The sequence below is a fragment of the Colossoma macropomum genome, unplaced genomic scaffold, assembly GCF_904425465.1.
Source record: "Colossoma macropomum unplaced genomic scaffold, Colossoma_macropomum, whole genome shotgun sequence".
Classification (NCBI taxonomy): domain Eukaryota; kingdom Metazoa; phylum Chordata; class Actinopteri; order Characiformes; family Serrasalmidae; genus Colossoma; species Colossoma macropomum.
Genome location: NW_023494788.1, coordinates 17,906,815 through 17,934,779, shown reverse-complemented (window position 1 = coordinate 17,934,779; position 27,965 = coordinate 17,906,815). Strand labels below are relative to the sequence as shown.

Here is a 27,965-nt window from a genome sequence, read left to right as displayed (position 1 = left end):
TGTAGGAATAAAATGTACTGCATGATGCTGAGGAACCAATTTTCCTTAATAACCCCCTGGTCTCTTCTCTAGTGGGGTGGTTTGCTGTTATACTTCGGTCCTTTAACAAGCCTCCAGGTGTGCAGAAGCCACAGATGTCACAAATCAAGCTTGCCCAGAAGGAAAACAGGAGATCATATGAGGCGGTGTAAGGCATGTCAGTAAAGCTGTTCTGTCCTGCATTTCTACCTCACAAAACCACCACTGATTATAAATCTCAGTCACAGCGTAGTCATACCAGTGGAGTTAAAAAATGAAACCCACCCAGGAGAACAAGGTTCTTTGAAATGGCCAGCCCCACTTTTACTAGGAGCTTGAAAAACTGATATTCCCTCAGGACCTGCAGACACTGATATCGAGTGTATTTCTTTTCTGCCGGCCTGCAGAGTTGGGATGGAGTGATTTGGTGAACGCAGCCACCTCAATCTTTTTTTCGTATCAAACAGAGACAGCTATTCCTTTGTGCTAACCAGGGCATAGAAAAAAAATTCTGACCTTCACTTACTTCTGACAGATACCTGCAATACAGTCATACACTGTGTTACTCTCTGGAAAGTAATTTGACAGATTTTTTTGGGAGCTCTTTGATTCTTGGGTCAGTGCCTGGCTGCTCAGTCACATAGAGGCCTGTCAAATCCCATCAAAGGTTTTCTGACTGATTGACTGCTCTGTACCCTTGGCACCTCATGCAGCTTAATGTTGGCAAGAGTTAAAACAGTGTTTAGCTACCTGACTGCAAAAAAAGAGAAAAGTTTCTATAAAGTAATCTCCTTAGCCTCAGTTTTGAGGTGTTTAAACAATTGTTCTGGTACCTGAATTCCAATGAGGGAAACAAGGGAAGAGTGAGGTAAGAATGGGAAGGAGAGACACAGAGACAAAGAGCAAACGAGAAATTGAGAGAACAAAAGAGAGAGAGAGAGAGAAAGAGAGAGAGAAAAAGAGAGAGAAACGAAGATGGAGAGCGACAAAGAGCGCGAGGGGGGGTGGGGGGGAGAGTGAGCTGTGGAAACTGAGGCACAGTAACCACCAACAATACAGCAGAGGGTGTAAAACAAGCATATTTTATTACCAAAGACAGACACTGTGTAAATTCAAGTTTTCCACAAGTAAATGGTCTCTGCATATTGCAGAGGGGATGGTTGCTGTTGACAGCGATGCAGTATAAATACATGACAGGCAGATCCTCTGTGATTTTTTCGTTATTTCTTCTTCCCTGCGGGTGCCTCCGCGGTGGCTGCAGCTTCCTCCTTCAGCTTCTCCTCTCGCTGTCGGAGAAACTCCCCGTACTCTTCGGGTGACAAGCTGACAGAGGGATGACAAGAGAGGAGTGGGGAAGAAAGGGAACAGCGGCAGAGGATGGTATGGAGAAAGTAGATGGAGGAAGAGATAGAGAGATACATCAGCATTACATTAGAATTTCAAAACTCGCCATGCTTCATTGAAATGCAGGATGAGCGTTGTTCTTTCATGCGTGCATGATGAGTCAGACGGCTTGTGCCTTAGTGACAAGGTTCATTCTGCAAAGAGCAACAATATCATCTCTGAGAAGAATCAGAGGTCTCAAATCAGTAATGTAATGAGGTTCCTGTTTTCGTAACTCCTCTAAACACTGATAAATCACACTGGCATAATGACATTTGAAATTTATCTTCACCTTGACAGTTGTAAGTACACAAGTCAACAGGCAGTGGCTTTGCCACAAGCTAAAAGAAAACCTCCTTCTGTGGATGTAAGTATGTGCATAAAAAAGACATTATATTGCATCTCCTGGTGATTTTTTTTGTAAAAAGTAATAGAAAGTTAAGATTATTTTTTAAACTAGTTAATGGGCAGGCCACGTTTATGTTTTAGCTAAACATTGAGGAAAGAGTGAAAATTCCAAATGAGGCTGAATACTAAATACATTACTGTACATAAAAACACCAAGTATATTGGATTTGGAAATGGAATTATGTTTGTCCACATGCATTATCATATTTTGATAAGTGTGTATTACTTATTAAAGAAAAGTAAAACTATGAACTGAATACACTGCTTTAACCAAAAGCCATTTTCATTTTTATGATAAAAAGGAGTACTGCATGTATGTACGGCACCTTATTTCTTGTCATACCCTATGTTTTTGCATCTGATTTACTGTGGAAGCACATTTGTGCCATATAGAAGAGAAAGAAAAAACAAAAAACTGCTATAATTTCTCTCTTCATATTCTGGCAGGGGAATGTCAATTTTGACATAGTATCTCAAAATAAAAACTTGTTATTACAAATTAATGACATTTTCTCAAAATATTGATCTATGATGTTGAAATAATAACATATTATGCCAAAAGAATGTCAAAATAAGTCATAATTTTCAGATATCAAGTCAATATGTTGAGAACAAGAAACACTATTTTGAGCTACTAATTCAAAATTTGAAAAAAAAAAAACATCAACATACTAAGTCCATATTTTGTCATGGGCAATTTTTTTCTCCTTCTCTGTTTCTCCTTTACCTGGCTGGAATGGGCTTCAACATATTTCCGTATATCCTATATTTACTGCATCTGAATTCTTGTTATCCTGTATGTACTGTATCCCATGTCTATGGAAACATATTTGTGCCATACAGAAGAGAAGGAAAAAAACAGAGATTGGAATGTCAAAATTTTCACTTATTATCTCAAAATAAAGACTTACTATGTCAGCATAACCACAAATTGTCACTATTTTGAGATATTAAGTATTATTTTAAACAAAATCATTTTGAGCTACAAAGTCAATACTTTCATAATAAAAGTCATTATTTTGAGACATTAACTCAATTAAAAAAAGTCAACATTTTGAGATACTAAGGCAATATTTTGTCATGGACAAATTTTTCTCCTTCTCTGTTTCTCCTTCACCTGGCGGGAACAAACGTCCAAAGATTTCTGTATGCCCTGTATGAACTGCATGTGATGTTTTGTATGTCTTGTATATTTTGTTTGCACCAGCTTTACTATCTTGTAGAGTGGCATGCAAAAGTTTGGGCACCCCAGGCCCAAATTTCTGTTACTGTGAATAGCTAAGCAAGTAAAAGATGACCTGATTTCCAACAGGCATAAAGTTATAGATGACACATTTCTTTAATATTTAATATTTAAGCAAGATTAATTTTTAATTTCCATTTTGTACAGTTTGAAAATAAAGAAGGAAAAGGCCCCAAAGCAAAAGTTTGGGCAGCCTGCATGGTCAGTACTTAGTAACAACCCCTTTGGCAAATATCTCAGCTTGCAAATATTTTTTTGTAGCCAGCTGAGAATCTTTCAGTTCTTGTTTGGGGGATTTTTGTCCATCCTTCCTTGAAAAAAGCTACTGTAAGATTCTTTGCCATCCTGCATGCATCTTGCATCCCCAGATTTTTGATAATGTTTAGGTCAGGGGACTTTGAGGACCATGGCAAAACCTTTAGAGTGAGCTTCTTGAGGTAGTCCATTGTGGATTTTGAGGTGTGTTCAGGATCATTATACTGTTGTAGAGACCACCCTCTTTTCGGCTTCAGCTTTTTTCCAGATGGTGTGACGTTTGCTTCCAAAATTTGCTGGCATTTAACTGAAACCATTCTTCCCTCTACCAGTGAAATGTTCCTTGCGGCACAGGCTACAACACATGCTCAAAGTACATTCGATCCACTCCCATGCTTAACAATTGGAGAGGTCATACCCTTGCTCACTGCTGCTGAATAGTTATATTTTAACTTTATCAGTCCACAGGACTTGTTTCTAAAAAGTAACACTTGTTCAGGTGTTCCTTTGCAAACGTCTGATGCTGAATTTTGTGGTGCATATGCAGGAAAGGTTTTCTTCTGGTGACTCTTCAATGAAGTTCATATTTGTGCAGGTATCCCTGCATAGTGAACTGCGCACCATCACTCCAGGGTCCGCTAAATCCTTCTTGAGGTCTTTTGCAGTCAAACGGGGGTTTTGATTTGCCTGTCTAGCAATCCAACGAGCAGGTCTCTCAAAGTTTTCTCGGCCTTCCAGACTTCAACTTGACCTCAACCATTCCTGTTAACTGCCATTTCTTACTTACATTATGAACTGAGGAAGCAGTTACGTGAAAATGCTTTGCTATCTTCTTATAGCCTTCTCCTGCTTTGTGGGCATCAATTATTTCAATTTTCAGAGTGCTAGGCAGCTGCTTAGCAGGGCCCATGGCTGCTGATTGCTGGAACGAGCTTTGAGGAGTCAGAGTATTTATAAAGCTTTGAAATTTGCATCACTTGGTATTTCCTAGTGAGGATTGTGAACAAACTATAGCTCTAACAAGCTAATTAAGGCCTGAGAGCTTGGTAAAAGTTATCTGAGAGCTCCTAAAATTGTAGAAAACAAAAATAACTCACTAATTTTAATGTTTCATCTTTAATCTTATGCCTTTTGGAGATCAGTTCTGATCTTCTACTGACTTAGCAATTCACAATAACTGAAATTTTAACCAGGGATGCCCAAACTTTGCATGCCACTTTATGTATTACAGCTGATTTTTGTATACCCTGTATGAATTCCATGTGATGCATGTCCTGTATGTATTGCACCTGATTTCTTATTATCCTGTATGTACTGCATCTGATTTTTGTCTGTCCTGTAATGTAATTTACTGTATTTATTTTCTAGAATGTCCTGTATGTATTGCATCTGAATTCTGTATGTAATTTCTTTAATGTACTGTATTTTTTCCAGTATGTCCTGTGTGTATTGTGTCTGATTTCTTCTATGTCCTCTGTGTATTCCAGGATAGTGTCAGCGTGTGAGAGGCTGTGTTGTGTTGTCTCACTCGTTGACGATTTGGATGCCGAGGGATCTGGCTGAGCCGATGATGCTCTTGACCACTGTCTGCATGGAGGCATCCTGCAGCTTGAAGCATTCGTCCTGGGCCTTGACCCGTGCTATCTCATACACCGCCCTTACAGACACCATCCCAGCTATCTCATGCCCTGGTGAGTGCAGCAGAGACACACACACAGCTGGTTAGGAGAGCGAGAGATAGAGTCAGAGATGGGCAAAGTGAGAACATCAGAGCAAGAGCAAGAGAGTGTGATGGTGCAAGAGAGTGAGCAGGAACTGCGCGAGCAGGGGTTGAGGGGGTTGTGGCAGAGGAAGAAAGAAACTTAATAGAAGTGCAGAGAGAATAAAAAAAAAAAAAAAGAGTGGGTGTTAAAAGAAGGAATAATTGAAGGGGACTGGAATGCAGGAAAATGAGGCAAAATCTCTGATTCTCTTTCCTGAGTGCAGCCCCTTTTGACACTGCTTTTCCCCCATTAATTTTGCTTCTTCTCTTCGAGCACGGCTCACTATAAATATATCATCAATCCAAAAAAATAAATAAATAAATAAATCACTCTGAACCCCAACACCCTGTGGGGAAAGCCTGTCCATTACTGAAACATAAGCCAGGACTGAGACATACAAATGTGTTGCAGAGAGCTGAAAGAAGCCTGGGACGATGTATGACCACAGCTGTGGTTATATATTACGGCTGGCTTACCCGTCTTCCCTGCTCCTTTCTCTATGCCTGCGGCCTGTTTTAAGAAGTAAGACACAATAGGCAACCCGATCTTCAAGTCATACGTCCTGTCCGGCTGGAGGGAAGAGAGAGACAGTCTTGGTACAACATCTTTTAATGGCAGAAAAAAAGGCAATGTTGGCCACTTTAAGCTAGAGAACAAGCTGTAATAAGGAAAAATATCCTTAATAATGTATCACAAAGGACAGTCTGAGGATATTTTACTCTGAAACACAGTGCTTAATGTTACTAGTGTTTTATTTAATACATTTTGGAACATATTTAAATAAAAAGCCTTACTGTTCATATTTACTATGTTTTAAGATTATTATCCCAATCTAAAACCAATGCATCACTATCTCCATGTACGCATACAGCTATTTGTGACACTTCTGCAGAAAGATGAGCCAGCATCCTATCTCCTCCAACAGCGCCTGTGAATCCTACAAGAATCCAATTGCCATCTACAGCCTCTGACAGCCTTTCATAGACTCTGTGCGTCCAGTGAAGCTAGTACACACGCACACACACACAATTGCCCGGCCTGCTGCAACTGAAGCTTTAAGGCACGGATTAGGCGTCACAGAGAGGATCAAAGACAATGAGCGCACAGCAGACAGCTTAATGGGGCCACTGGGACTTCACAAGGAGCAAGCCAGCGCGGCCAAAATCGACTGCAGCCATCCAGCTAAACCCTAAAGCTAGCACCATCAACCAGAAACTCTCACACCCACCAGGCTGGCCACCACTTAACTGAGGCCAGCCAGGCTAATCTCTCACTCCAGCAGATCCCTCGTCAGCGCGGCTGCGAAAAAGACAGTTGCTTTAGGGCCTGCTTTGCATTTAGCCTCTGATTCATTAAGGGTATTTCCTCCTTTGTTTTAAGTTGGCAGCACATTTTTGCATAAGCCATTCACATAGGAGGAAAAATATTCAAAAAGCACAAGTAGTTAAACTTTAACATTTTATTAGGCTTACAAGTTAAATCTTGCATGTAATAGGTTACTGTATTCACTCCCATCTGATTTCATATTTGCACACAGGGCTGGGCAAGGTGACAATATTTATTGTTACAGTGATAAATCTCATCACAATTTATCACAATATGGTTTTCTAAGCATATTGTGAATATTGGCAGCACTGTAAGAACAATAACCAATGTTTCACTACAAAGAGAGAATACATAGGCTTGTTAAATTGCAGTGCAGAATGTGAAGTGTTGAATTAATTTGTACTCGTACTTTTTGATAATATTGTTTAAATGTGGCAATTTAGTTGTTTTGTGTCTGTTCCAACTGACCAAACCAAAAAAAACAAAATATTGTGACATCATGAACACTTCTTTTTTAAGTGTCATGATATTGTTTTTTTGCCACTTTGCCCACCCTATTTACACATCACATTAAAGTTACTCAGCTCTTTTTATCAGTAGCAGCTGCAAATAGATTGAAATTGTTTATGAATATTAACCCCATCAACCTAATTAAGCTGCGCAGCTGGAATGCTTCGGTAAACAATCAGATATGTTAGACAAAAGAGCAAGAGAGAGAGAGATGGTGCAAGATAATATGTGAGTAACTGATGCCGGTAGTTGCGGCAGTTGGCAGCACATTACTTCTGGGAGCATGATCCAAAGACATTTCTTCAGACCTCAGCAAAATATTACTTAGGACTATCAGTCTGGACAGAGGTACAAAGTCATTCCCTGGCCTCTGGAGCTCCACTGAACCATGGTCAGAGCTGTAATGCCCAAATAGAAAGAATTCGGTCCAGCAGTGAATCTTCTCAGGACCAATTGTTCTGCCAAAACCTCTCCAACGGCAAGGTGTGAAATCACCCATGCAGTGTAAAAAAATACAAAAAAATCAAAAAAGCTAGAAGAGCTAAAGAAAGTCTTAGCACTCCACTGGCCTCTTTTTCCTTGACCAAAGTTGGCATTCATGACTGCAACATCAGAAAGACCCAGGATAAAAAAAATGAAATTCATGGCTGATTAGCAAGGTAGAAGCCAGTGGTGACTAATAACAAAGAATCCCTGCTTCAGGTTTGCAAGTTTGCCAAAAACCACCAGTTATTTGTCATATTTGGTCCAGCAGTGTATCTTCTCAGGACCGCTTGTTCTGCCAAAAACTCTCCAACGGCTAGGTGTGAAATCACCCATGCAGTGTTAAAAAAAAATAACAATAAAAAGGTGGAGGAGCTAGAGGATGTTCTCCACTGGCCTCTTTTCCCTTGACCCAAGTTAGTATTCACGACTGCAACATCAGAAAGACTCCAGGTTAAAATGGAATTCATGGCTGATTAGCAAGGCTGAAGCCAGTGGTCACTAATAAAAAAGAAACCTTGATTCAAGTTTTGCAGGTTTGCAAAAAAACACCAGTTATATGATGGAAGTGTACTGAAGGAAGGATGCAACAAACATTTCACAGAAAAAAGCTGCATGTTCTGAAGCTGAAACACAGTCGGTTCATATAGTAAAACTATTATCCAACACAAAGAACCAACAGAAGCTGGTTCATAAAGACTACATTTTTGATGTTTGCTTGTAACAACAGAACAATCCTTGTTTTTGTATGGAACCACATACAACACATTCTCCATTAATCTGAAGAACTATTTCACCACGCAAAGAATGATTTAAGCATGCAAATGATTTTAATATAGAACTCATGGTTCTAAATAGAACCATTGTCTTTACCAAAGAACCCTTGAAGAACCATCTTTTTTTAAAGCTGTAGATTAAGTCAAATTGTTTAGTGCTGAATGACCAAAGAGATTGTAATTTGAACTCTGCTTTTACCAACTGTTGTGAAATGTCCTGAAAGGCCAAGCTTGCTGGCTAACAGTGTTGTTAGAATAATATTACTAATCAGTAACTCAGCAGAGTTTAAACTGGTCAGTTATGTTAGGTTGGAAGGCTGAGGTTTAGACTAGTCTGAGAAGCATGCTTCCAGGTTGGCACTGAAATGTTGCACATAGGTGAACCAGTTCAGTTGTTTTGTGGATAAACTGTAATGTCTCTAATGCCAGCCTCTTAAAAAGAGGAGGCCGCTGCTCAGCTGCACAGTTAAAAAGGACAAGAAGGGTTTTTGACATTGAATGGCTTTGCAGTGACTCATTTTTGTCAGAAAAGAATCTGAAGATACTTTGTTATAATTTTGATGCCAAAATTAACAAACAAGGAAAACTAAAAACAGATAAATAATTGACTTAATTAAGCCATTAAGATAGAAACAGTCTACTAGTTTATTTTTTTCATGATATCAGTGCTGAGGATTCCATATAATATCATATAAATTAAAAAGTACTGTTGCCACATAGTTGACACCAAAAACAGGGCTCCCATCTCTGAAATCCTAGATCAGGGGACGGCAATCCTCATGTTCAGAAGAGCCATTTAATCCTTTCAACACAAATCAAACCACCTTGGGAGGCACAACATTTTATGTCCATTTTACCATCTTGGCTGTAAATATGTCTCAGTATAGGCTTTTTGAGCTCAGCTGTAGCCGCTTTTCTTGCATCTCCGGCAGGAAACTTCTCCTCAAAAGTAGAATATATTCTTGTAAAATGTCTCACAGTGTTCAACTTTTTACGAGCCTCACATTCTCCAGCTTCTTTTTTTAATTTTCCCGTTCCACCTTAAATGGTGCCTGAGGCTGCACCATTTAAAGTGGAACTAGAAAATTCGAATGAGAAGCTGGCAAATGAAAAGCTGACCTCAGCCTTGCAACTTTTTTGTGTTTGACAGTTTCTCATTGTAGATTAAACGTATCAGGAAACCCAACGGAGTGATCATAAATCATAAAGTCCATTTGTCTCTGAATTATCGATGTTCATCTTAAATCTCTCTTTGCCTTTTTGTTAGCTACTAGCTAGCTATGGTGACCAGAAGTCTGCGCCCCAACCTTCAGGGTTAAAGGGTGAATTTGCAGTTATGAATTATCTCCAGCGTTTAAGACAATTTATTGCTAAAACTGTGTTAGAACGATCAGCATAGGTTTATTTTACAGCAAAGGAGGATTATTTTATTTTCACCTAAAAACCTAGTTCTGCTGTGGAGCTGCAACAGGGCAGTAAAAGAGTCGCATGTTGCTGACCCCTTTCCTAGATATAGTTATATTACTTGTCGAGCCTTCAGTGTAATTCTCTGTTAAATATTTATTTTCTGGTTTTTATCTGCTGCTGAAAAGTGAATAACTTGTACTTAATAGCTGTTGTGACTGGAAATCAAATAATTAAATGGGTGGTCTCAGACTTTTGCACAGTATTGAGTTTTACCATATATTGTTTTTTTTTTTTTTGATGTTTTTTTGTTTTTTGCATTTACACAGTTTTTATGCAGTCATCACTAAACTAAACTCAAGCAAGTCTTCTTCCAACAAGGCTCAAGGACTCAAAATACAAAAACAGTGTTCAATTCACTGGCAATTCACTGGCACCCCACGACCTCAAATAATTCAAGCAATGAAAACACAATGAAGTCAGTGTTTTACAAGTTGAATAGACAAGCTGAACATGTTGGAATGGTTTATAGCACAGTTAGAGAACCAGGATAATAAGCCCATATATTTTGCCCACAAAATATGCATCATAACTGCTCAACCTCATTAGAAAGTACTGCAGATATTTAAACATGATGAGCACATCAAGAAGAAAGGGAATCACCTAATATCAGGTATAATATTTAATTGTCTCCCTTGTAACAAGAAGAAATGGAATGCTATGAATTGAGCCTTGGAGTAAATGTGAAAGAGAGAGAGAGAAACATTTCCAGCGAGGCTGTTACAGAATTTTTAAAGCTTTACAGTAAATCGAGCTGTAGGTTGTTCTAAAAAAACAAAAGTTCACAATGCGTACCTTAAAAACTAAGGTAAGGCAGCTCAATACGTAACTGTGGAAAAGTGATTGTTTTCACTCTGTGCCTTTGAAAATGTCTCGCAGCTAGGTCAGGGACCACTGGTGCCATACCTTGAACACCACAGAGACAACACAACCTGACATTTTCTGCCTCCAGGCTTTCACAACTGCCATCACTGACAGGAAAACTCAAGGGGATTAAATTGAAAGTTGACAGTATTTCTGAAAATGTCTAACTCTAGCCTCCTTCACTGAAGGCCCCAGACTCAAATCCCAGCAAAACAGTACCCAGAACACTCACTTATTCAAGACTTTAAAATCTTACAGTAGTCGTTGGGTTTTTTCACTGTGGCTGTGCTTTATACATGGGCAGGTTTGACTGGGTAGTGCTGCTATGAGGTAAATGTGAAGTGTTATTTCATCATAATGCTGGCATTTGCTTTTACACTGTTAAATTTTTAGTGGCTGGTATGACCAAATATTTATATCACAGTATAATTAAAATGTCTGATGGTTTCGGTATACATCACAGTGAATATATTCAAAACATCTAATCAAATAAAACCATTTTAGATGCTTAGGAAAACCTATATTTGTAGGTTAACACTGGTTTATTTTTCTGGCTGTCCATTTTTAACAACCAAAGTAAATCTGAAATATTTCTCTTGCGCAAAACAGTAAAAACAAAACTGAACAATAAATAGATAGGCCTAGGTCAACATTGTTTTCTATCACTTGCCCCACGAGCCTGGCAAAACAGTGCTTAATGTTGCATCATGCCTTAATTTCTACAAGGCTGAAGTTATTCAGCAGCTTTTTGTTAGAATTTTCTATTCCACCTTAAATGAAGCAGAAGTTACATTCTGGCACCTGTACAGACACCTAAATGTAACTGCTGTACCATTTAAGGTGGAACAGGAATTCTGAATGAGCCAACTTCAGCTTTGTCGAGTTCCTCAAATCATTTGTCTCATACGTACGTCCCATACACTCGTACCTCCAACTGCCAGACACTGTTAGAACGTGGAAAATATTACATGCATTCAAACTGTCAGTATCAGCTGGTCCTAGACTTGTTATGTGCAGGATTCTCAGGCAATATAAAAGGAAGCACTGTAATCAGATGTCCATGTTAGTCTAAGGTTAGCCCCAAAAGACTTCCTGTTCCTTTATGTCCACTGCCTCAAAAACAAAGTGGACTACTTCAGATGCAAAGGACTAGACAGTGGGAGGTGATCAGGGTACCGCTGCGTTTTCATTTTAAACATAACCACTCAGCCAAAGGGGAAAATGTTAGCATGTTTTTACATAAATTTATCTGTCCTTTTTTGAGGCATACCAGTATAATGGCTATAACAATAGTAATACCTGAAGAAGAAGTTCAACTGGTATACTGCCCACCTCTATGTGAAATACCACCCCCCAGTTGACTGAGAAGGACAGGAGGTTGCTGTTCATGAGTTTCTGCTGAAAAATACTCAGGCAGAGTGCTTAACTCAAGCAGTGGAACATAAATGAATTGGAATTGGGACCTGCACTCAGCACTTGCACTTTACGTAGTCATGTGAGGACCTTTAAAATTTGTCATCAGCGACCCCTATATAATGAAAAGACATTCTTCACAACTTCTGTAATGGGCCTTTCAACCTACTGCCCTGCCATTGATTCTGCAAGCAGCACTAACGCCTGGGAATCCATCTTTATTTAAAAGATTGAGACAGGCTACACCCCGTCCTGCGTTTCATTTCACCTGGTGGGTAAAAAATAAGGAGGACAGAAGAAGAGGAGGCAACGACTGCAGAGAGAGAGCGCACAAGGAATTAAAGGTGTCAGGTAAAACTCTCTTAATGCACCCAAGAGAGAAATCCTTCAGCTGCCTCCATTACTTTACAAAGCACTGAGCTGAGTACATTACCAGTAATAACTCAAAGAGCTGAAATGATAACAGTGTCTTTGGCAAATACATTATAATAAACAAGGGCGGGCAAGTTGAGGTCAGGCAAAAACTGAGTGCACTGCACCACTGCAGCCCCTTATTTCAAAGTCACGGTCAGCTTAGAGATGCTCTGCACACCAGTCGATTCCATTACAGGCAATGCATCCATTTGAACAGAATAACTGTGCTAGGCCCAGTCCGCACTTTAACACCCATACCGCATCAGTGGTGGTGCTCACAGTTGGGGTAGAATTGTGCACAAGCATCTCAAAGGAGTCATAAAAACTGGATAAATGAAGATGGGCTGGCTCAGACAGATCAATAGAGATAATCCGCCACAACGGCGTGTCCACTCGGATGTAGCGGATATGAGTGGTTCTCCGATGGAAAAACCAAACGAACACTGTTTTGCAAATGAGTCAGCATACTACCTTGACGTTGATCTTGATGGGAAGAGGGATGCCTTCTTTGAGGTCTTTCGTTTTCTCGTTGAAGTCTTTACAGAATACGCCAATTGGGATGCCGCGCTGAAATAACAAACACACAGGAGAGAAGACAGAGGGTTATGGATTCAGAAAAGAAAAGAAAAAAAATGATAACGAACCAAAACGAAGGAGAAATCTGGATCGGTACATATATCTCGGACTGCCACTCGTGGTGGCATTCTTTTGATGAATACCAAAGACCATTTATAGAAAGGCTGCATGGAGAGTGTCAATCACTCAATAACTCATTGCCGCATTGTGAGTGCCTGTGCATGCTTGGCTGCCCGTGCTCGCATGAGAGTAAAGGACTGAAGGAGAGCCCATTTAGCCAAGGGTGAGTGTGTGTATGCCTGTGTGTGCTTGCGTGGGTGGGTGGTGAGAATATGGCAGTCATCATGCCTGTGAGAGTTGTGATAAATGAGTTCGCCATTCTTGGTCCCTGCCAGACGAGTCAGAGAGAGAGAGCTAAATGTACAGCTGACATTAAGTCAACACTGGGTGCCATTTCTCCTGTGTTTCTTTGACACAACCCAAATGCCTTCTCTCGGTGGCTCGAATTCACAGGCAGCTACTAATCAGTAATCTAATTACAGCAGGGAGAGCTACACTGACCTTTAGCTAGCAGACCTTCCTGAAGGCACCATGTCAACCGAGACCCGCATTTCATTCTGCTGCCGTGAAGGGGATTTGCCTTAAAGCCAGGTTCTGAATTTCTGCAATGAATCGCTTATCATGACTATGGCATGCTGTCACTTGCCCTAGACACTCAATTTAGTGACTGGGTCAGTAATTTGATGCAAAAATCCCCACATAAAGCTAAACGCAGACATATCCTTAAGGGCTAGTTTCCCAGACTCAGATTAGGTTTTAGCCTAGCCAAGACTTCCAGGCAATAGAATATCAACTGGATTTATACAGACACTTCTGAAGAACATCTGTCATTTTTTTTTTGGCCAACCAGCTACAGTCAGCCTGTTCAAAAACAGAGTTTACTTAATAGATAAAATGTATATATACACACACGTGTGTGTATATGAATATAATATAATATATAATATAATATAATATAAATATAAATATATATATAACCACATGTATACATACACACATATATATATATATATATACACACACACACACACACACATGCATATATATCAGAAACCAAGCCACCAAAGTTTACACCTTAGTTAAAGCTGATGCCAGTTCACTCACTTAAAGGACAGTCATATTATTATGCTTTACACTGACAGTCCTCAGAGTGGCATCCGATTTGGATGAGATGGGAGTAATCAGATTGTCCAACTGCAAAGTTATAATCTTCTATCATCAGATGTCCTTGCAGAACCTGAGGCGTATGGTACTGAGACTAGGTGTCAGCCTACACTACAGAGAATTCTTAAACGGTGAAACAACCACAGAGCTTGCAATTTATTCAAAGGCCCTTGACAAGGAAAAATGAATTTTACTCACTGGTTTCAAATAACAATTTGTTATAATATATGAACATTGTTAAAGTTTAAAAATGTACCATCCATACAGTCCATATTTGGAAGCTAAGATGCAAAAAATCATGATGACACAAATAACTCATTTACATACATTTGCCTATTCATCCTACAGCAATTTAGCCCTGCCTATTGATGCTTAAGTTATAAGGGATATTAAAGCTCTGAGTGCTTTTGAATGAGGCACAATACAGGGTAGCCATTTACATACACCAGTCTTAAAGGTATAGTAACAATCACAGTTTGTTTCATTTTAAAGGATAAAGATAGGCTGGAAAATAGTCATGTAAAATGGTTTATTTATGTTTTTGGTAGATATAACCACACAAATGTTATAAATGGAGCTCAGGGATAAAAATATAGGATATAGGCCCTTTAAATGCCCTTGAAACATGACTGGGTTTAATGTTTAGTCCATGTCTGCCCCAAAATGAAGCTGTCAGAAAACAAGTGCAGGCAGAACTGTGCATAGGCAGAATTGAGTCTTTTCTCTGCTCTAAAATGCTTGGTTCAACTAAGGAGTCCCAAGGATAGGATTGGAGAACCAATCCTATTCTCAAGGGTTGGTGTGACCAACCCTTGAGAAGCTCAACTGATTCCTCTTGTTTAATAAGTTGGTCTCAATCTTCAAACAGTTTGAGTAATTATATGTGTTCCTGCTAGGTTATAATAAAAACCTGCAGCCACACTGGTGTTTTGTGGGTAAGACTGGTGACATCATGTAATTACCAAGCCGGGGGTACCCAGTCTTAGTTAATCTAAATTTTGTTCCAAGCTGTCAGGAGCACACCTTATCAATTGTTTGAAGACTCAGACCACTTGATTGAACTAGAGGTGTCAGGCATGTTCTTGCTTGGTTCAAATGAAAACTGGCAGCCACACTTGCCCTTTGTGGATAAGATTAGCCCCCTGATCAAGTACTGTATTCACAGACTGAAAGTTATCAAAGCAGAGAAAACGATACATTACCGTCTTTTAACAATGCAACACTAGAATCCTTCAGGACTAGAGATGTAAGGGATTGTGTATTAAAACTTGCCCTTGTAAGAATCTATTCTTGTGGAGCACTCAGCACCAAAGCACAGACACTATAATTGAGGAGAACAAAATGAATGAATAGATGTGACGGAAAGTCATTAGGTTTTAAAATACTAAGCCCATCCTTTAGTTAAAAACCTTCATGCAAGGTTAATTTATTTAGCTTTATTTATCTAACTTTTCCCTTTCTACACTGAAAAAAACTGTTGCTGTTGCCATGTCAACACAAGAGAAACTCTGCTGGTCTGGAGAAGTCAAATACTTTAGGGTACAGGCACTGAATAATCTTCCTCACAGCAGATGGCATTACTGTTGGGCTGGCATGTTGCATTTAAATTAAATAAAAAAAAAGAAAAAAAAGAAAAAAAGACAACTTGCACTAATGAAATGAGAAACAAAAGTCCCTGAATCCAGTGTCCCAGCTGACTTGCTTATTAATAATAATGTCAACCTGGCTGACATCTAACGTAGCCCTACTCAGGTGAGTAAACAAGAAGTCGGGACTCTTAATTTAATATGAATTATATATGGATTAATATAAGTTAGTACTGACTAGCAGAATGTCATCAAAGCAACCCCTCCAGCAAAGAGTTTTCAGAGCTGCTGCAATCCCCACTTTGCTTCACTTGCCTTTTCACTACTTTTCAGTGAAAAACATGGTGATTGGAAGGGAGGTCTAACAAGGAGACACAGTGTGTGCTAGACAGCAGATAGCAGACAGATCCATAAGAGAGAGAGACAGTGTGTCACAGTGGGGGAGAGAGACTGGCAGCTGTAATGAGAGGCGATGGAAGTATACTGGGACTACAGACACACAAGACATTCAAAGAGTGCCAAGCAATGCCAGCAACAATGGAAGAGCAGGAGCGGAAGGTAGCGCTCTTTGTCTAGATGTTTCATTATCATAAGTGAGGCCATTATAAGACTGGAAAACTGTCTCTGAGTGAAAAGAAAAGTCTTTTAAAGACGAGCGCTTTGGCACTCTTTCCAAAGCAAAGCTTTGGTTCACCGAGAATGCCGTGCATTTAATACAAGGGGAACGAGCATTCACTTTGATGTGCAGGCCAAATTGACAGTCCAGCCTGCTAAAGCCTAGAGATCTAATCATCCTGAAGTCAAGCAGTCCAATTAAATCCTTTCTTTTCCCCACAGTGACTGATAAAAGAAGAGTACCGGGGAACAAAATGGTTGCTGTACATCACCTCGATGGGGGCATTCGGCCTCCCCTGGACAAGATGACTTATTCAATACTTCAAAGGAATATTGAAGTTCTTTATCATGTTGATACTCCCATAATGTATCCTTTATGACGAGGATTAAAATAGTGGGGGTGTTTAAAAAAGCATAAGAATAGCTATACGCACAGCATTTTCAGGTATAACATCTTTAAAATGGCTTGAAAGAAATCTGGGAATGTCCTCAAAAACCAGTGTTCCTTTATTGATTATCATGTAAAAATTATTCTGAATTTAAGCTCCAGTTTCACACTACAGTTTCATAATTCTAAACATTCTAGCCCCTGCTCATTCCTTTGAAGTCTGTGGAGAACAATAATATCTGTTCCACAAGTGCTTCATGTGGTGGATATGGATATAAAATTCCAGTTAAGTAAGATGGCGCTAAACCAAGAAGAGCTTTATAAGTAATAAAAAGGACTTTAAAATCAACAAAGAACTTTATGGGAAACCAATGAAGCATCGTGAAGACAGAATTAATGTGCTCTGTCCTGCGAGCGCAAGGAAAGACTGTTGCAGCTGAATTTTGAAGAAGTGGAAGATTATGAAGAGCCAAGAAAAAATGCATTGCATTAATCTCATACTGACAAGACAAATCAGTGTGTTGGCATCGGTTTAAGAAAGCAGATGCCACTGCTTTGCTACATTTTAAGGGTGAAAAATAACCAAAAGCTGAGAACAAACACTGACTGTCAGAAGCTAAGAGGTCATTAAACCTTTCAGTCTGAAAGCAGTCTCATTGTTGAGCGGTATATCGATAATGCTGGTGTCACAGAACAATATTACGGTATGGATGAGCAATACTCTAGCGGTATGGATGGATAACAAAAACTGCTGGATGCTTCAGATTGTTTTGAGAGAGCAATTCAAATACAGAAAAACTAAATAAAAAAGAAGTTTCCTTTTTGGAAATCTGGTTTCTGTCTGGCTAACATTTGTAATATTGTTGGTGTAACTTTGAGATAAGCTGAAGAGAATGAAAGAGGCTAAACAAAATAAGCAATGTCATGCTTGTAAGACATTCTTTTAGCTTAGAGCACCAGTGCTCAGGAAGCATGACTTCATTAATAACATTAATGCTAACAAATACTAGAAGTCAATAGTCACCCAAATATTTTCTGTAAATACGTTGCCTAAACTTTTCTCAACCCACTCAAACTCTTACACTTATACTACAAGGTAAAATTTTTGTCAATTTCTATAGCTCAGTAAGTCATACAGTGTCCTAAACCACAATGACAGTAATGAAGATCCGGTTGTGGTTTCAGAATGCTGAGGATAGTTCTGGTGATGTTGGGTGGCTATAGACGTCTAGTGTTTGTTAGCAATTTTAACCTTGAAGCTCCAGTGAGACCTAAAGAGGCAAAATTTGGACACCAAACATGTGACGGCTCACTGTGCATATGTATACATATGATTTCTTCCTGAAATATTCCTCAGTTAAATATAATTAACTTTGCACAAAATTGCTTTGATGCTTCAGTCCCTTAACGTTTACCACAAGGCCAAAATGTGGGTGAAAGCCTCAATACATCTTAGCTTGAATCCTACCACATAGAGGAGATTAAGCATTCCTTAAGATATTCAGAGTCAGTCTTAATAGTAATTCAATTAGTATTTTTCTATAATCTATCATGTTATATGGATTCCTTTTTTGTTTTGCTGTTTGTCTATCCAGGTATAATTCTAAAGTGGAATTTTGGGCTTACAGTTATCAATTGGAATTGAAAAGTGGCCCGTGCATGGTTTTAGCTTTGTTTGTGCAGAAACAGACTTTCCAAGCCAGATGGAAAGCTTCCAGTTTTGGTGTCCTTCAGTGCCTCTGTGTCTTCAGTGAGCGATGGAGCTTCATTTTCTATAACTGTTTATTTACTTCTTAATGAAGTGTCATTCTCGTGAATGCCTAAATTCAAATCTGAAAGAAATGTGAATAAAATTGGACACAATGTATTAACCGCAATAACTCCATAAGATCTTATGGGACATCGCTGTAATTCACATCACAGTGGCCTTTTTCGCCTCCTATTCTCTCCATCTCTCATTCGCTTCACTAACATCGCTAGTCTTTCAGCTCCAGTAATTCGTTATAACGAGACGAAGCTCTCAGATGGATGAGAGACGTGTGCGAGTGGGAGAATGGGCTGGAAAAGTAATAGAGGTCAGACTGGAGGATCCTGTGTGTATATATGTGCGGTAGGTATGTATTCATATGTGAACTCTACTGAATAGCCTAAAAGAACAGTGTTCTGTATTTGAGGCATGTTCCCTATGAGGACCATAATGAGGATCAATACTAACACAGAGGAAGCCCATTTGACAATAGCAGGTGAAGGGGTTTTGAGGACTAATGTGTGGAAGGGGGATATGGGACCTGCATGAATAAAGCATGTGTACATGGGATTGCAAGTTCATTCTATTACTGGGATGGAGAGAGAGAGCGTGCGAGAGCGAGAGAGCAAGATTAAAGGGCTCACGAGGCTTAATATCACTTTAGAGCAGAGCGTCTAAAGGACCGTTGTTGAACAATGCTACTTGTAGTCTATCTGAATGAAATAATGTGTAATTAAGTGTCTGAATGAGAGCGCCTTTACATCCAGTTAGTGGTTTGACTTACTCTAAGGCTTTGTATGTGTACTGAAGAGGCCAAATAAAAGAGAAAATGATGCTGTTTAGGTGACAAAGAGCCTCCCCTGATTAAAGTGTGAGAGTACAAGAGTCAAAGTGAGGACAAGCGAGTGAGGCAAAGAATGACAATAGTGTTTTTAAGCAAACTTTCACTGGGGAAGATTTAAAGGCTACAGGGCAGCGTGTTCTCTCCCTGTGTGCAGTCGTATGTAACGTTAAGCGAAACGGAACACGCCCCTTTTGCTCTGGACAGGACGTGAGCGCACGAGTGTGACAGAGGACATGGCCTTGGGGCAGCAAGGAGGATTAATTGCCCCCTGGCATGTGAGCATGGGCAATTCATCGCCCTGGCAGAGGGTGGCAGGATGGAAGCACGGGCGGGTGGAGCGTGGGGTTAATTAAACTCTGCAGTGTAAGACACTCTCATTAATTACCCTGATTAACTTTTTTTCCCTAATTTAATCTGCTGCAGTTCTTCCTTGTTTTATCACACACCTCCCTATCAAGGTGTCATGCAGCTGATTAACTTCAGCCTCTTAACTTCCACGACTCCAGACCCTTCATGCTGGGCAGAACCTCAAAAGTAGAGATAGAGCCACTGGAGAAAAGGTTTTTAAGTCTGCGACATGCGATAAAAAAAATCAGAGGTGGTTCATCTGAGCGCTCCAAAAGCTAGCAAAGATATAAGAACAGTTGCGAGGCTGCGGGGAATGCCACAGCTGGAGTTCGTCTTCTTAATGGCCTCATTTATTCTGGTCCTAAAATCCACTGTGGCCTCAACGAAGCGCACAGGGCTTGCTTTTTTGCCATAAATACAATAGTGATTAATATTAGGCCCTATTCTGCTCTGCAGAGTGTTATTTTTACATGTGCTAATACTGTAAAGCATGACACTTAGGACATATTCATCTGTCACTTTAAATTTAATGGTGTCTTTTCACAGCTGAGCTGGTACTTTGGTATGGCAGCAAAAGAGTAAATCGTGTTTGAAAGGATTCTGAAGCCATCTTAGTTGCAACCTACTCAATCACCGGATCCGACAGAAGACTGCAGTGCACAAAAAGGCACACAGAGTTGAAGGGCATGTGCATGACTGGTTTGATGTTGTGTATGACACACAATGAAGAAAAAAAAAAGAAACATTATCTGAGGAACATGAAGCTCTCGAATTTGCAGCCCAGAATACACTTTTTCATAACTACAAAGTTTAACAACCAGTTTTCTCATGGGAAATCAATTAATCAGCTCAAAAAGGTGGAAAATAATGACTAGAAAAGGCCATTGAACTGCTCGGTTTACCTGATGAATCCTTGTCTGTTACCAAAATGCTCAGACAAAGTGGGGTGGGCATGGACATATTAACTACTGGCTAACAGAATGAAGCACTTGCAGCTGCAGTCTTGTATTATAGTCCAGTATTTTCATAGGTAGCCTATCTGTCTGTAAATGAGGTGTGTGTGGTGACAGTTCACAGCTCCTGTGTGTGACAGATGGCCAAGGGGTGTGTGAGACTTGTTTGTATTGGGGAACATTTTGGGCAGCAGTCAGGTTCTTAGCACTCTAGAGGTATCCTTCACGCCCTTCCAAACTTCACGCTTATGTCACGGGAGAAAGTGATGACTGCGCACTGCTGGACATTTGCTACTCCATCCTTTGTACCTCTTCATGCCCTGGTTTCCACTTTTTCTCTCTCGTTTCTTATGCTGGGAGAGCCAGAGCCAAGTGACCTTCAACCACACCCACTGGGACTGGAGGGAGAGAGGGAGAGAGAGAGAGAGCGAGAGGGAGAGAGAGAAGAGGAAGAATGCAACAGAAGGAGGCACAGGCCAAAAAAACAAATTGAAGTCAGGGAATGGAAAATCTCTCTCTGAAAACCAGTGGAGCACGCAGATGATTGTGACAAGAAAGATGACTCGGCTTCCCATCTCTCTTGGGTCTGATTAAACTGCACACTCAAAGATGACCCCCCTACTAGGATAAAATGAGGTGGAGGGGGGAAGGTTGTAAAAGAAAACGAGGGAAAGAGAGACAGAGAGAAACACAGAGACAGAGAAAGAGAGAGAGAGACAGAGTCCCTTTGAATTTACATGTTATGTGGAGAGGACAGATACTGGCACGCCAGAACACTTAAAGGGGAAGGGAACGGATAACAAGATCGTCCTCAAAATTCCTGCCATGATGGTGCACCAATTACACAACAGCTCCTCTACTCAAATTGAAGCACCATAAATCCAGCACCACTCCAAGATTTTGAAATGGCAATCACAAAGTATTAGCTCCAAGCTTTGTTAGCTGCAGGAACAATGAAGGAAGGAAGCAAACCCAGAAATAACAAAATCAAATCTATACCTCTGAAGACAGAAGAAAAGAAATATATTGTGAAAAAAAGATTACTAGGAATCAAAAGAAGGAAGGATGAAGATATGACAAGGCAGAAGAAAAAGCGAAGGTGCCAACTTAGCAACATCTGGGTAAAAAACTACCCAGAAGTACCTCCCAGCCCCTTTTGGACATACAATCATTTATGCCTAGCGGCGGGCTAATCTGGGATTTACTTCTCTCATATGCAGGGCAATTACCAGAGCCATGATTGAACAAGTACCATTGTAATTATCTGAACAGATGAGCGTGATTGTGCTCTTGTATGTGGGCTGCTCATATAACCCGTCCTGCGGTCTCCAGTGGTACAGACAACGGTAAAAACTGAGAGGGTGACATGAGGGAAGTAAACGGACGGCTCGGTGGGTGAGGGAGGAGGGGGTGAGGGAGGGAAAGAGAGGGGCGGGCACGTACACTGCCTACAAATCACACACTGCAATCACAAACTCTCTGAGGCGACGTGTTCCGTTCAGTTTTCACTCATTCTCGTCGACTCGAGTATTTAATGGATCCCCGACTCGTCGTGTGAAGCAACTTCCAGCAGGGAGTCGGCGCCCACCGAGACTGTACGACACTTCTGACCGACTTGTCCTCCTCTCAGCCCGGGCAGCGAGAGGAGAGCCGAGCCGAGCCGCGCCGCGCCGAGCCGAGCAGAGCAGAGCAAACCTGGAGAAACAGTCCTCAACAAAGCCCCCTCCGGCTTTCACGTAAGGCTTTGGGCGAGCACATTCTTCTCCAGAAGAGTCCGCAGACAGAGAGGAAAAAGACCATTTTTTCCCGCCCTCAGCCTGTCTTGAAGCACGAGGCGAGTTGTTTTTTGGACAATGTAGCTATTGAGCTTCGAGTAGCCTAAATGGCTTCTTTGGGTTTAGCGATATGTGGTAATGCTGAGGTGCAGCGACCGCATCGGTTTATTGAAACGACTGAAGGATTTTGGACGAATGCGACTGAAAGCCCGGAATCTGGACCGATCAACTTGAGGTAATGAAAAGAAAAATCTAGGCGTTCGTGCTGTTTTCAGCAGTTAATGAAGCTCGGTGAAGTCAGGAGACTGGCTAAACACATCATGTCCTCACCTCACTGTTCTTACATGAAGTTGACTCCAAGTGTTGGGTTTGCTGTTTCATTACTCATTAAACTTACAGGTTACATTTCTACAAGCCAAAAAAACTTTAAACTGATGCATTCATTCTTAATTTGAACCACTTTCTGTTACGTTTCAAATCAGTGTGGACTTTCTAAACATTTGCCATAAAACTTTGTCTAAAATGTGCTAATTAGACCTGTATAAAAGATCACCTGTCACCCTTTGTGTTGTGCTGTTGTGTTGAGACTATAAGGTTAACCTCAAGGATCTTAATCTATGCCCAGTGCTGGCAAGCATCAGCCATAGCACCATGGTCATCCCCTTTCATGCCAGTGCATCGGCTTTCAACAGGCCTGGTATTATTTTTAATGTCCGAGATCAATGTTATAACCTTGCACATAAGTGCTGAAGAATAGCACTCTCGGTCAACGAGGGAACGTGGCACACATCCAGCCTCCAGCACTTCAAGGCAGGGGATGTGGTCGTGTTCACATTATTTAAATGGGGACCCAGCTTTTGCCCAACAACTGCAGATGTACTCTAGGTGCAACTGTCAAAAAAGGGTCTCTTTGAAGGAAATTAGTACAGTTTGACATCCCTTTTAAGAGGTCAGTGATCATATTTTAAGATATTAAGCCATCCACTTAAGGCTAGTCTTTTGTCCTCCATACAAGTGGAGGCCATCAAGGAATCCGTGCTTGAATAATGCATGGAAGCTTATACACACGGACGCACATTCACCTGTGCACTTTTCCAGGCCATTACTCATACTTATGCTAAAATGGGACGCACTGCCTGTCGGCACTGTCGCTTGGTAGGCACTGGATGATGAAGTCTAGTCATTATTGATGTGCCTTGAGGACAGGCACGCTCCTATCCAAGTGTCTTCACTCATATCCAAGTGAATTACGAGTTGACAATTGTGTCAGAAAGATGAGCCTTACTCTGACAAGTAAGCGTGCAAGGTTTCAATTTGATAACACAGTGATTATCAGGCGTGGTGTGAATGAGCAAATACTCTGCCCAGTGCCACGGTATTTTGCGTTTGATAAGATATCCCACTTTAAACTCCAGTCTTCACATGTGGCAGTTTTGGAGCCTATTTCATTTTAGTGTTGGAAATCAGCTGCTGTAAAGGGAATAAAAAAAAGTCTCTGGTTGTAATCAGATATTAGCGACGCAGACGCTCTTTTCATTCCACCGAGCACTGAGAAGATTAATCATTCTAGGTCATTTACCAAACACATTTCCTTCATTTTCTCCACACTAAGTATTAATGCATTTAATTTATACAGTCCCCCAGCTATGAATACATTTCTATCTATTCCCATCTAGTGTTCTGAAATTCCATGTCTTTTTAAAATGTTTTCACCCAGCAGGTCTCCTGTGCTTTTTGTCTCTTGCTCATCTCCCTCCACGTCACTCTTGTCCTCCCTCCCTGGGCTTATTTATGAACTATTACCATCATGCGCTAACACTTTATTAGGTCTGTAAAAAACCAAGGGAATGAATCATTGTCTCTGTCTTTCTCTCCCCATCTCATTCCCACTGTTCTAGTTCACTTTCCAGCACACCCACTTCATGTATGCCTCTGCGCACACACCTCCACAAAGCTGCCCTCCCTTAATCTGTACATACAGATTCCACACAAGTCAAAACCTGCTTTCAACAAAATTCTTCATAATGCAAGTCTTATTAAGAGGCCTTAAATAATATCTCAGCTTTACTGTTTTCCAATTGTGGATTTAAAAACGTTGCCATTACCGCATTTCCCAAATGTTAATGATTTTCATATTAAAAAGCCATCGATCCTGGCAGGTCCTGTTGACACCCGCAGCAGATACAAGCTGCTCCATGGACAGCTCTAAGATGACTGGCCTTTGAGCTCAATGGGCTGAAGAGACAAGCATTCGATTTGATCATAAAGCTTGCAATCATTTCTCAACACTAATCAATGCAATAGCTGCACACTGTCCTTGGCAGAATTATTGCTGCTTTAAAGAAAAATATATGAATTCACACTTCATATGCAAGACTAGGAACAACTGATTGACAGAATTTGAATGCTGCTGTACAGCTGAGAATCAGCTGTAAATTTGTAGTGCACCACACTTAACCTTGCAGCCGTTTTGAAAAATTTCACTGCAAGTGAAAGGCGTTTTTCTTTCTTTTTTCACAGAGATAATCATTGTACCAGTGCCTGTGAAAATCAAAATGGCAGACCATCCGTGAAGAAAACAAGCTTTGACAGCATGCCTGGCCTCACTTCAACACAATTAATTAATAATAAATAAGGTGGTGACACCAGAACTAGTCTATGTCCTCTTCAGAGAACTTGGCAAAATTGGAAAGATAGAGGAGAAGCATTATTAAAACTTTAAAGACTTCAGATGCATTCGTAATAGTGTGACCTCTTGGGAAATACACAGTTGTTTGGTATGGAGAAGTGTGTGCTCATGTAATTGCAATGACTTAAGCAATGTAACTAGATGTCTAAAACAACAAGTATCCAGCAGTTCCACTTGGGGGAGCTTACATAATCTATAACTAGACCTTGTAGCAAAAACACCACTAGAGGTTAAAATGGAACACAAATTTAATCTCCTTTGGTACTGCCAAGCAAAACACAAATCATATTATATATGGGAAATTGCACATATCTCTGTGGGCTACATTTTAGAGTGTAACAAAATATAGAGTCCACAGAAACAGCAAAACTGGCTAGAACTGCAAACATTTCTCATCAAAGATCACATGCATAACTGGTTTGCCAATACCTTCATTGTGCAGATCATCAGACAGAAAGCTACTGCGCCCCTGTTCAAACACTGCAGGATGATAACCGTGGCCATGAGGAGAATGTAAATAGTCCATTGTTGAATTACAGAAGATGTAATTACTGAAACATGCACTATTCATAAGGAAAGCCATTATTTGGTAAATATATGTAATCTACGCTTAATTTTTGAAGGGAGACAAATCACACACTAAAAGTGGAAAAACTCTTCCTTTACACATTCTAATTTTATGCTAGAACTGATGATTAGGTACGCAGAACCATACTCAAAAGCATGAAGTGTGTGACCTCCAAGAGTCTCCCCAGACACTTTCTTTAATGAGTAACCATACTCTAACGATGCCCTTATTTCTCCTTCCACGTCAGGCATGTTGCCCTCGCCCCAGGTGTGTGTGTCTACCCTGGTGACGGTGAGCACGATGGCGGTGGTTGACCTCTACCTGTTGGAGCAGAGCATGCTGGGGCCTCGGGGCAGTGGGCGACCAGCAGTTTGGCCGTGCGTTGCGGTGGCTCTGGGAGACCTGTGCTTCTTGCTGGCACTGCGCTTTGTGTCAGCTGGCGTGGTCCAGGAGGCTCGCTCGCCTCGCCGCGGCTTTGCCAACGCCCTCTGGTTCCTCTTCTTGTCCCTTCTACAGCTCAAGCTCTTCTTCGTGTGCCAGAACTACAGGCAGGAGCGGCGGCCGCCTGACCCGCTGGCACGCAAGACCCTCACATTGCTGCTCTCTGTCTGCCTGCCCTCACTCTTCCTCATCTTGACGGGCGCCGACCACATGACCCCGCTCCGCAGGAAGCAGGAAGTGAGGAGCCGGCTTTTGTGGGTGGTGGTGGACCTGTTGGACGTTCTGGACCTGCAGGCCGGCCTGTGGGAGGCTCAAAGCAGTGTGGGAGTTCCTCTGTGGGTGGACGGTATCGTGTTCTTTTACTGCTACGTGCTACTGCTACTCCTACCCTGTGTCTCACTCACAGAGCTGGGGGCGGCAGCCTTGCCGGGCCTGAGGGGCCCTCGGAGGGAGGCTGTCTACCCCTGGCTCAGTCTTATCACTATTAACGTCTTCACACTGGCGCTCCGGGGTGTTGGCATGCTGTGGTACAGGGACCCGCGGGTGTCCACTGTGTTTCTGGGAAAGAACTTGCTGGCTCTGGCCGTTAAGCTCAGTTCTGCCTGGGAGAGACGCAGGCAAGGAGGGGGAAGGGGGCAGGGTGCAGGGGCTGATGCAGGGACAGGAAGCCAGAGTTTGGGGGCAGCTATGGAGCAAGGGGGAGAAGAACAAGGACAAGGGCGCACATCTCCAGTGCCTCCGTCCTCTCGGTACCACTCGCTCTCACGCACTCATGGCCATGGACACTCAGTCTCACACGGGAGCCTTGATCCTGCTGAGACCTCCCTGGGACCTGCCTACATTTCCCATGAGCTCTAGGCAGATAGAGCAATAAGTGTCCCACCAGTTACTTGGGAAGAGCAACTACAAGTCTGCCAATGGCCATTCCTGCAGACTGTGTTTTGGATAACACTAAACGCAACACATCCTGTTAGCACACTTTGTATAAAAGGTTAACGCACCATGATCCACTGTCATATGAAGGGATAAATGAGGTTCAGCTGAGAGTTACAGTAATATTAACCAAGTGCCTTCTTTTAAGAGCAACAGACTAAGGTTGTTACTCTCAATCCCTTTCATCATGAATTTTAACCTGTACCGTGTACTGTGAAGCATGACCTCTATTAGTACTTCTCTGTAATAAAATGTTTGTTAGACACCTACTTCTTTCACACTCGCTCTTTGCTAGATAGTCTGATTAGTCATAGACTGAGACAGCTCTGAAATCTGAGAAAGCACCCGTGTCCACTTTTACATGAACACCACCACACACAGAATACAAAGACTGCCAGGATGTCGTCGATATGCTGCTTGAGAGAATTAAACTGAAATAGCAATTAGTGTCGTTGACCTTTAAAAACAGATTCATCATCTCTCTCTTTGGTTAAATGGAAGTTTCATTGTTGAGCAAACACTGTCAGAGCATATGCCCATCACTGTCGACATTTATAGTACACTGTTTCAATGTATGTGAAAGGGCATGAGACAAATCTCTTAGGGGGGAAAAATGACAGATTGAGAGCTGATTCACTTCAAATCTCTCATTTATCGTAATTAAGCGGAGTACACAGAGCACCTCGAGTGCTTTTGCAATTATCGTATGAGCCTCCTGCGTGCCTAGCTGTAATACTGGAAATGACAAGGTCTCAGAGGTGGTGACAGAGTGTGTCCTGGTCGCATATAGGGATTTTATTTGATCTCCATCAGCCATCACTAATGCACTCTTCACGTTCCTCCCTCCCCAATACAACCATTAATACTGATATTAATTGAAACTGAGACTCGTTTGTCAAAGGGCTAAGTGCTCAAGTGCGACTTCATACATGACTTCATATGTGATTTAGAGGAAGTA

General features: G+C 41.2%; 2 protein-coding genes across 2 annotated transcripts in view; one reads left to right on the top strand and one right to left on the bottom strand.

Annotated features, from left to right (window-relative positions):
- Window positions 1–1,079: 1,079 nt before the first annotated feature.
- Window positions 1,080–27,965, bottom strand: part of mrpl11 (mitochondrial ribosomal protein L11) — a 43,339-nt gene continuing 16,453 nt past the window's right edge. The window contains exons 3-6 of the mRNA XM_036568692.1: window positions 12,792–12,887; window positions 5,547–5,640; window positions 4,836–4,995; window positions 1,080–1,341 (exon numbers count right to left, since the gene is read on the bottom strand). Of these exons, the coding sequence (XP_036424585.1) occupies window positions 1,239–1,341; window positions 4,836–4,995; window positions 5,547–5,640; window positions 12,792–12,887 (453 nt within the window). The 3' untranslated portion in view covers window positions 1,080–1,238. The remainder of the gene's footprint in view (window positions 1,342–4,835; window positions 4,996–5,546; window positions 5,641–12,791; window positions 12,888–27,965) is intronic.
- Window positions 21,874–27,058, top strand: tmem265 (transmembrane protein 265). The gene is made up of 2 exons (XM_036568691.1): window positions 21,874–22,611; window positions 25,881–27,058. The coding sequence occupies exon 2, from the start codon at window positions 25,883–25,885 to the stop codon at window positions 26,930–26,932; it is 1,050 nt and encodes a 349-aa protein (XP_036424584.1). The 5' UTR covers window positions 21,874–22,611; window positions 25,881–25,882; the 3' UTR covers window positions 26,933–27,058.

What these genes read in the sequence shown, in the direction of transcription:
- tmem265 (XM_036568691.1), top strand. Translation starts at nt 25,883, where the DNA reads ATGTTGCCCTCGCCCCAGGTGTGTGTGTCTACCCTGGTGACGGTGAGC.